This window comes from Ptychodera flava, chromosome 2, assembly GCF_041260155.1.
Source record: "Ptychodera flava strain L36383 chromosome 2, AS_Pfla_20210202, whole genome shotgun sequence".
In the NCBI taxonomy this organism is placed as follows: domain Eukaryota; kingdom Metazoa; phylum Hemichordata; class Enteropneusta; family Ptychoderidae; genus Ptychodera; species Ptychodera flava.
In genome coordinates, this window is record NC_091929.1 from 9816519 (window position 1) to 9827831 (window position 11313).

An 11313-nucleotide genomic window follows, 5' to 3' on the forward strand; every position below is an offset into this window, starting at 1 on the left:
ATTTATGTAAGATAGTGTTTATTAGAAGTGTGAGAGGGAGTGTGTTATCTGGTATTGTCTGCATGGTGGTGCCATGAAGAAAAGATGTGTTGAAGTGTTAATAATTATTATTAATAACATATAGCATAAAAAAACGAGGAACATTGGTGATCATAGAAGGCGTAGGTAAGAGTCATAATGGTGGACAAATAAAAGCACAAGTTAGACAAAAAAATCTGAAGATATCTCTCGACGCTGCTGTTTCGCAAACTTTTAGGAAATATGATTTCAGCAACCTAGTTAGCACAATACATCACAAACATAAATGAAAAGTATTTCACTTTCTTATTGTTGATAAAATAGATAAAATTTATGATAGCACGATGAAGAAAAGTGAAACGTGAAAGCCTAAGGTAGTAGCCCAGGTATTTTATCAGAAACTATTATAGCAATGTGAATACAATGGTAACTGTTCCTTGTATTTGAGGGTGTAAAGACAGCCTCTATTCAAAGAAATAATCTGTCGTTATCTGTGAGTATATCAGTGTAAGCCACGTTGAAGGTCCGTGAGCTGTATCGGTCGGCAATTTATCAATGTCAAAATATCTTGCGACCTTTTTAGATACATTTGTGATATATAGAAATAAAATTCAATAATCCTTCTTGCAAAACAGCCAAGTTCATTTCTGGCACGAATGGCATTCAATAAGACACTTTTTACTTCATTTTCAGAGTTCTTCCCATTCTAAAAACAAATATTGCTTAAAAGAAAGAAAGAAAACGGTTACGAGTCGAATATATATATATATATATATATATATATATATATATATATTATATATATGTTTCATACTAGATGCATGAAACTTCAGTAACATATATTATTACTTTGTACTTGAAGTAATTGTATTATATGTATAATATATATATGTATATATATTATGTATATATATGTAATGATCTTGCTTGTACTATATAATATATATATATATATATATATATATATATATATATAAGATGATCTTGCTTGTACTAGCCCGTCAAGGAAGTTTTAACACTTTAATTTTCTTAAAATGGATTTTTATAACATCGTATTGTTATTGTACATGGCAGAATCTTGACGTAAAATAAGATCATAAAAATATTGCATTGCTCGGCATAAATGTAGTCTTTATATCGTAGATCGGAACCACAATTGAAACAAGAATGCGTTTTTTCGTAACACCACACCCGGCTTGTCGTGTTCTGTCAATAACGGGTTCAGCTTAAAGCTACACTCGCCTTGGAAGATATTCCAGTTTTTCATCATCAACCTCACCACAACATTACTCACGCATAGGGGTTTCAAGTCCATAACAAGACAATTGTATGCACCTATCACGTTTACACGTCATAAATTTCATCAAACGAAAATAGAAATAGTTCAGTACAATCTCTATGGCTATGAAACCGTTAAATATCTAATGTAGTATGTATTTATCACAAAAACAGCGTTGACTAATGTCATTTCGAAAACGTCCGACACAGACACTAAATTAAACAAGCAGATTGGTTATTTCAGTTGAGGGACTGCGACACGTTACAGGTTAAAGTCAGTATCTGCCGCAGGTTTCAACCTTGACCTTTGATCTGTGATCTCTTGATATTAATCAAAGGACTTTCTTCACAGCGTTCCCGCTAAAAGCTTTCACACATTTATTGTTGTATTTTTAAGTTTTATGATTCTTTTTCAGACACAATGCTGGTCACGATACAACTCCGATGGCCTCGCGACTACCAAAAAGGTAAACGTGCGCTTGTAAAGATCTTGTAAGATATCTTTGAAATTGATAATCTTGAACAATTTTATGAAAAACAGTTAATCAGATATTCAAATCGCCAATAGTCGTTGTTCAGCAAATCTTATTTTCTGGTCGTACTTTTGTTGTTCGCTTCAAATGCAAGAATCATTAAAATTTGCAGCCTCTCTCGTGAGATCTGTCCTATAGAATTCATCCCTCGCAGCTACCTTCATGTAATCACATCTGAGTTCAGGGTTAGACTGCGATATACTGCTCAATTTAACTTTCTTAAGTTCATCATCATCATCATCGTCATCATCAATATTACCACCAGCTTGGTTATCGGCAACTTCATCATGACCTTTGACCTCGGATGACAGCTGCTTCTTTTCTTTGGTTCTCTCGGGACTAATTTAATTTGTATGGTGTATTTTGACCAGATCTTTCCATAGAACACTGCCATAGGAACTGCGACGACAACAAACAACGATTGCACCAAGGCATAGATCGCAGGAAACGTCTTCACCATTGGACCAGCATCGCGGAAGGACAGCGCCATCACCGTCAGCGCCACAGCGACGTTCTGCATGCCCGTTTCCACGGCCACGGTGCGACGCTGGGGTGGGTTCATCTTGCACAAACGAGCGAAGAGGTAACTCAAGCCGAAACCGAGGAAAGGTAGCAGAAACGCGGCGGTCCACAATCTCCATGTCGACTGGTAAAGGGCGGTGGATATTATTCCTGTAGGACCAGACTGACAACGATGCCAAGAATACCCAGAATTCCACCAACCTTGACGAAGAAAGACGTAACAAAAGAAATTAACAATTGGTGACTCAGAAGGGATGAAAGCAAGCAAATAAATTTCATGACATAATTTATATCGATATTGGCATAAAGTATCACGGTATCCACGAAGCTGATAGACACTGGGCGACCCCGTATTGTCCATACTAATTTATCACCCATTGATAAAGGTATACTTCTCTGTCGCAAAGGACCGTGGTTACGTTAGTGTAAACATAACAGCTCATGTGTGAATAGTAGTGAAAATGAATGATACGATAACAGGTAGACATTGTAAAGCTTATCATTCAGGCAGACCGGATAAGAGATTAGATAGCGTTTGTTATTAGTCATTTATGAAATAAAGACGTCCACATTTCAAATAGACAATAAAATAAAAGAAGAATATCTTACCTTACTGACAATGCCAGCTCTTTTTTCCCAACGATACCTTATAAACATACCGACAACTACAGGGAGCAGAATGGTTACCAAGGAAATGATAATGTCCATATAAGGAATGGCAGGTACGCCCGTTCTATTGATCCAACTTCTACTGTAGATGAACAAGCAGAGGGGCATCATCCCGAACGCCAGGAACGTGGAACCCGTTGTCATGCAAATGCTATGAAAAGAGAAAAAGAATGAAATCGTACTTATTGATGTATTCTGCAAAATTATCAGTCTGATAGGAAAACAATTGAAAATATTAACGATGATAATTATAACCCGAAAGATCAGAGAGGCTTATAGTTTAACGGCTACTTCAGTATGATGTGTTATTTTTGCTCCGATCAACAGCCTTGCATGCATTTCATACCAGCCTAGCTCTTTTTGTACAAATGTGTACGAGCACAGTTCATAACAATCAACAATATACGCTGACTAAGTGTTCTTCACAGCTTGACAAAACACAGGGCGGTTAATATACATAACAATGCATAATTTGTTTAATTTTTGTAATGAAACTGTATACTTTTGTATAGTTATTTAATATTAAAAGATTCATCCAAAAAACAGAAGGGTGGGCCCACTCCTACGAAATCTCTTCGTGGAGAACCCTGTTACAAGACACCTACTTTCACAACTACCCAGCCCATATGTATTTTGTGTTTTTTTTTGGTTTTTTTCATCAGGGTTGTTGTTTATTTTGTGTTTGTTATTTTATTGTTGTCGGCGATGATTTCACAGCGGATTCAAGTTGATGAAATAATCCAAATGATGGATACTATACCGGTATATTCACTGACAATAAGGTGCTGTGAAAAAACGAAGTAATTCGATAGTCGCGTGAAAAGGCGGCGCTATACCTACCAAATACCTCAAGCGCTAATGAACAATTCCCGTATAAAAATGAGAGGAAAATTTGTATACAACGCTTTTTAGCCGCGCTTCGTCGTCAGGGTTTTCCAATATCACATGTTCGTCTCTGACAAATGTAATCCATACACGCTAAAAGAGTTCAGATTTCGCCCTTTTAAAATGATCTAATTTTGGTCCCTCCAAGCCGTCAAGCACATGAATGGAAAATCCCCATGTACGGTAGCGATCCGCCAACGTAGCGAAAATTTGTACGTGAACCTTGAACCCTGACCATGTAAGCTAATGCACAGATAAGCTATGTCGTATGATGTACTCAACGAGTTGCCATGGAGAACTTTAAAACAACGTTAAAGTGAAACTCTTAAAACCACTTAAGATTTAGCCCTTATGACCGTCTCGTTGACAATGGTTTGGAATTATCATAAACCATAAACATTATAGCGATGACGATAACCATGAAAATGATGCGAACAGATAAATTGCTTTGCCTAGAGTATCAAATATGACGCTAATTTTTTTTACAGAAAGAACCATTCAGTGTCGCTTACTTGTAATATTACATCTGGCAGTATTTGAGCAAAGATAATGGTAAAAATTACGATGACATATGTTAATGTAAGTATTGAATTACAGCAATGTCAAGCAATTAAGTTGCTAACTTTTTTAGGAAAACATGTTTGGCCTGAGGACTCAATCAAAAACAGGGGAAAAGTAAAAATTAATATTAAATTGCGAGTTTGTGTAATGATCCAGTTTTCTGATAAAAAAATAGTGTTTAGTATTGAAAATAAACAATGTCGGCAAATAGGCTTACACCCACGCATTGTTTACAATGTTGTGACTCAACGGCCTTTCTAACTCCGATTGACATTGGGCCAAAGAAACAAATTGTGCTGTTCCGATAACATGATTTTCAAAAATAGGGTAGGTAGGTCAGCAGGGATTTTTATTTCTAAATGCGCATTTTTCAGGGGTTCAGGGTTATCAAACACTGGCCACAACATTTCCAGAAAAAAACGTATCATACAAATAAAAGACATCCTCGTTCAAGCAAAAATAAAATGCCATGTAATGAATGCCTGATTTTACAGGTTTCTTCTTTCTTTTTTTTTCCTTCTGTGTTTGTGTAGCTCTAAAAAGTTTAGGGTCGGCAGGTGAAATATAAGGTAGGTCGCATTATCGGAACAGCACTTTTTTCTCGGCCCAAGAAGAATACATCAATATTGCCTTCACATCGATTCGCGTTTGACGCTATATGCACGCATACTTCCTTTGTGACCATAGACTGTACAGGACATAGATACTATAGACACACAGATCCTACAAAATCATTTTTCTAAATAGGGTCTGTAATGAAAGCGCTGCACTACCGTCCCGGAGGAATGAAAAGTACTGTAAGCTTCTAAGTCTTGCTCAGTATCAAATGACTTCACGTGCCTTGACCTCGGCTGACCTCGGTGTGTAACATATGTCTGTGTTAGTATCGATACAACAGTTCCGTAGAAGACACGTTTGGTTAATGGAAAGTTTCTCTCTCCTTGTTGTGTATATAGCTGCCGTATAGCTGCCGTGTCTTTCAAACCGAATATATGAAAAAGCTTTTTTTGGATAGATACGTGGAGGCTGCACGCGAGTAACGCAGCGGCGAGCCGCTATGTCAACAAGCATTCACGCCCCATTTAGCAGTTGCTCGCCACCGAGTACACGTGTAGTCATGGATATCAGTTACCCTTCTCTTGTGAATTTACACCGTCACTGCTGTAATGCGCCCACACGACAGTATTTTCAGGAAGTATACACCATATCAAATGAGTGAAATGCTACGGACATAAATTATGAAAATGTTGGTCGGTTGCTATGGTGCGCGTGTCATTCATAGCCTAGCGTTGAGTCGGCAGCTGTCTGATGAGGCGTAATTTATTTCACGTGATGAGCAGAGTTGGGAATATTCCAATACTTCACCTTCATTCGACGCAACCTATTCGATTTGACCCTTACGCAAAGACTACGTGTCACGATTGTATTTGTGAAACGCGAAACAAGGCTGTTTAGTCAATTTCCCTAAAAATTCCACGCTTTAAGGTAAACGTAAGGACACATTTCCTGTTAATGTCTTTGTGAGGGTAGACAGCACATTACGAGTTGACGTTCCCGAGTCACTCATAATTTGCTCGAGCCAAGGTCCTACCATTGTGGAGGTACAGTGCTGAGAGACAACCGTTACCCACGGAAACTTCCATCACGAGAAATGTAATGCTTCGGATCGGCTATTATCCGTTGGGATTGCATCATACATGGAACACGAAAACGCAGCGAACTCTTTAAATATTTAATAAATGAACCTATACATAGAAAAATTATATATCATTTTCCAAAATATCAAGAAATTTATTCGATGAACAACACAAGATCTCGGAGTCTGTGCCAGTGCAGGCAGGCTCTCACACGGTCGATGATCGGAAAATACCCAGTCTATTGTAATGTTAATTAAGGTCAAGCTATTGAAGTGGCCATCAATCCCATTGATGGGGTTCGTTTTGTCCACATACCGGTCAATAACACGTTCTTTTAGGCAATTCAGATCTCCTGAAAAACGGTGCATTTTTTAATATAGCGGGGTTATTTTCTATATTAACAAATAAAATATCACATCACAGGGCATACCTTCATAAGTTATTAAACTGAAAACTATAATTTCATTTTTTAATTTTGGGAAAATCTTGCGAATGAAAAATTCTCAAACCTTAGTGAAACGTCTCCATTTATCCAGTAGGTGAGTAAATTGGAAGCCAAACCACCGGGACTGCAGGAAACCACCAACATTCCTATCGCATGGGCGGGATGAAGACGCAGCATGTGAGCGAGCGTGAAAGAGCCGAGCGGTAAAATTCCATACTGGCAGAACACGCCGATCAGTATCCCCCACGGCCGGCGCAAATGTCCCCACAGTTCCTTCAGCGTTATCGCGCAGCCCATACCGATCATCATCGACGCCGAGATTATCGTCAGCGTGATTTGATTCGCCAGTCGAAGTTTCGCCACTTTCGGCGAGATGAGCATCCCTCCGAGCAGATAGTCCGTGTCGTTCAATGTCACGTTCATCGTCATGTTGGCGGCAAGCATTTCGGCGAGTCCTTCAGATGTCTCCATCGTCGTCGTGGCATTCAGATTATAGCTTCCGTTCATCATTATTTCTTCGTATAACAAATACCGGACCTGCTGTGCACATTTATATTTCAGACGAATAGATCGTTGCTAGAGAAGCTGGTTTGTGCTCTTTCCTTGGCCGTTCACGTGAATGTCTGAATGTGCCGGTAGACTGAGCGCTTGGATTATGCTAATACCAGGGAACCCCAACTACGTCACGCCTAATTAACATACTAGTTAAGTGGGACATCACGCTAGCTTTGGCACGTACAGTCTCAATACAAGTGTAGGCGGAGACTGCAAAACAGACTCGCATCTAATTTTATTCATTTGAAGAAAAAGTGCGCATACCAGTATCGATACTCCATATTTAGTGATCTTGTAAGCGTCATTTCATTTCATTTCAAATGACGATAAGAACGTACAACGGAGACACGTCTAAGCTTATCCATGATCACCGTTGCCAACACAATGTCTTGACAATATCGATTTGCGGAAGACTGGGACTTTCCAAAACGATAAATCAGCAATAAACTATCATGAAAACATACCATTTTTATTAAATTAGACTACGTTCCTCTGATCAGACAGGATGACAATCTTGCAGTGAGTTCAAAATGGAAAATGGCTTAAGATTATTTCATAGATTTTGTGTAATAGTTTATGAGTCCAATCCTATGTTCAATGTTGATCTTCAATAATGATTGAACACACATCTCTAAGTTGAGTACATGAACAGTCACAACTTCACTGGTTTTGATCAAACATCTGAAACGATAAGGCGAAAAAGTTTTCATGCAGGTTCCGATGATCATGATCGAACGTCATCTGTACAAAATGTTCATAAATATTATCACATTTATTACAATAATGACAGTGATATACTACTTTGATGAAATTTTAATGTTAGTGATGTCGGGATGTAATTTTGGTCTTATCTCAGTAAGTTACAAATATTCAGTGTTATATCTGTGCGATCATCACCTTGTTTTTATAGAGGTAAAATGAGACTACCAGTGTTATGTGAAAGGGGTTTGCGACATGGGTAAGTGTGCATCGGCTGCAACCGGAAGATGGTGCATATCTGGTTAAACTTCGGGACGATGCCTCCGCCGGAAAGCCGTTAGGTGTTGGCCATGTTAAATCGTATCTCTATATTTAGGATAAAATTTTTATTTTGAGGAAGGCAGTAGTTCGATATATCACACTTTTATTAATTACTTTAAACACAGACAGCTGCCTATATTATAAGCAAACCGTTAGGAATTACCCTTGCCTGGCAGCAAAATAGTTGTAGCCTTGGTGGGTTGGGCCTTGCGGCCAAGATTTCTGTCGTGCGGCTTGCGTGTGGCTTGCGCGCAACTTGAAGCCGTACGACAGAAGCCCGGGCCCGGCAAGGCCAAGCCCACCAAGGCTACAATTACTGAATCTAACCCTTGCCCTGCAATATTAGAACTTTGCATTGTTCAGTCTTTCAGCACGGTTACTCTACCCGTGCTTTCAGTGACGATAATGAACTTGATGATTTAATATTTAACACCCCTATGATAAGATATGATTGTCTGATTGGTAATGTAGGCCCATGGAGGTAGTATGTGTGCTACCTCCCGGCACGGCAGGCCTGAACGCCCACTGTTTGGTGTGTACCGTCCAAGCGTGCACTAATTGCTCGCTAAACCACACAGTCACTGCGCGACCACCGCGTACATTTCAGCAGCGAAAACAAAGAAAGAAAGAAAACCAGGTATTCAAGCTTGTTTACATGTATTCTTTTAGAATCACTTAATAAAGGGATTGCTAAAATAGGTAGGGCAACTTGAAGGTTTGAAAATGTACACCAACGAAGTATCAATTTACGATAAAATTTTGTAACAAGTTGGACCTTTGCCACATTAAAAAACCAGATATGAACTGAAAATGCTCACGTGTTTCATAATATTGCATTTATGTGCAAGTTTGAACCTTTGCTACATGCTTTGCTACATTTAAAGTGTTATGATCAACACAATGAATTTCACCACAGATCAATTCTAAAGGTCATTAAGTATTCAAATATGTAATTAGCTGAAATAAAAATAATTAATTTCTTTGAGTACTGTCATTGTATCACAATATAGCATGTGTAATTACCTTTGGTCAAGTCCTTCAAGCTCTATAGGCCAAACCGTGAAAGCTTGTTAGCTATTTATGCAAATTATGAATTAGCTGACATGAAAATGCAAAATGACTTTCAATACTGTTATAACCTGGTATAATGATCAATGTACACAGCATGTTTCGCCAAATTTTATCAAGTAAATGCCAGTATATATCCCTAATTTGGAAGGTTCATTAAATATGCATATTGGGAATTGGCTGAAAAAATGTCAAATGACTTTCAATAATCTTGTATCATAGTATCTTTAATGTACATAGCAAGTTTTGCCAACTTTGGTCAAGTCAAAACAGATAAATATCGCTAATAAATGCGGGATATCGGACCGCAGGCGGGCGAAGATTGCATTATAAGCGCGCCAACCCAAACTCACTGCATGGACATCACATTTACGAAATCGAAGTCCAAAGTCAACTACGTCATTGTTAGAATAAGAGAGGTTTTCCATCACACGGGAGCATACCACCACAAATTTTGCACAGATGGCGTTGCACTGGCATTGAAAAAGGGTGCATGGGAGCATGGGAACGCGGGCAGTTTCCCTCGCTATGGGTAGGAAATGCATTGAGCAAGACACACTTCCGGGTTCGCAAAAAAACGAGGATCCCATTTACGGGGCGCTCAAATATAACTATTTGCTGTGATACATAGCAGAGGCGTATATGTTTGTGATGCTGAGAATAACATCAGTAAATAAATGACGGGTTTTAAAAGTTGACGTTTTTTTGCGATGAAACAGACTTCTGAAGGTAGCTCGCTTAGGGAACACGTCATCCCGGCCGCTGTCCGCTTTGACCCAGTAATTCACACTGGTTTTGGTCGGCCCCAGGTACCCAAGTCACTTCGACCCCGTCACACTTTTGCCTACATATCCACGGAGACGATTCAACATGTTCCACAACAAAGCCATGACAAAAATTGAAAATATCAATAAAATGGCTTCACAAAGGCTGAAATACACGATACTCGATGAAGTATGAAGTTTATGAAATGAAATCAAAATTGACAACACAAGTGTTTGTCTCGGGTAATACCACTTGAAGTTGAACTATTCTTGACCGCGGAGTGACGTCACTTTCACCTCACGCACGCGAGTGAGGTGAAATGGGATTTGACTTCACAGGACAATGAACAATGCAGAAATTATGTGACAAAGTACAGAACTTAGTGTTTATCATTGACATGATGTTGAAACTTTGAATACTGCTGTAAATGTTGAAAAATCCACACTTCAATATTTTGTTCTCTCGGCAGTGTGACGCAAAAATGACGTAAAAATCCGCCAGTTCCCGGATGTCCGCGGTCAAGAATTCTACAGACTGTTTTTTCCATACAGTGCAGTATTTGTCAGTGACAAATTAATCTTTGCAATACATTTTTTTGCGATGAGCTGGAAATTTGATTAATATCGAGTTAATGTACATAAATATTCCGTTATTTACTGGGACACGTTTATTTTCTCGATCCGCTATCTGCGGACTACGTGCTGAAGTACATTGACTGTTCATGTCAACGATCGTTTCTCCCTCTGCAGAGTTTCTGTATCCCGTTCAACAACGCTGTACCTCGATCACACGATAGTGACGCTATGTAGCTGTGCAGTATTGAAACTTATCATAAAATGGCCACCTCGTCTAACAATAACACGTATTGTCGGGATTATCGTACGGAAAAAGACTGCAAAAGTAAGACTTATGAATCTTCATCAGAATTGAACACATCATGATTGTACACGAGTATCAACCGTGAATGCACGTTGAGCTCGGCAGTTACACAAGCATGGTACGCTACATGCATAGCCCTACGAGTATGGCGACAGTGTCCGGCTTTGGCTACGCCGCCTACCGGAGGTGGGAGGCGGCGTAGCCAAAGCCGGACACTCTCGCCATACTCGTAGGGCTAGCTACATGCACTGCCGCGATGCCGATCGTATGCATTCCAAGGCCTATCCCGGAATTTGTTTCACAAACAACCTCAAGGAGAGCAAACATACTTCTATGGACAATGACGAATACGTTTCTTGGCGAAGCAAAATCAAAACAGTGCAGAAGTACATGAAGTAGGTCATGGCCTTGGACTCTGTGCACGAACCTGATTGGACACTTCAATACCTTTGACCCAAAGTTATTATTCATCAGCACT

At 39.2% G+C, this 11313-nt stretch overlaps 1 protein-coding gene across 1 annotated transcript; it reads right to left on the reverse strand.

Moving 5' to 3' along the window:
• Positions 1 to 1869: 1869 nt before the first annotated feature.
• LOC139114035 (ileal sodium/bile acid cotransporter-like) lies at positions 1870 to 7189 on the reverse strand. The gene is given in 4 exon segments (XM_070675516.1): positions 1870 to 2504; positions 2507 to 2552; positions 2961 to 3171; positions 6613 to 7189. Coding segments are annotated over 4 exon segments (1173 nt in total). The 5' UTR covers positions 7059 to 7189; the 3' UTR covers positions 1870 to 2034.
• Between the last annotated feature and the right edge of the window lie 4124 nt (positions 7190 to 11313).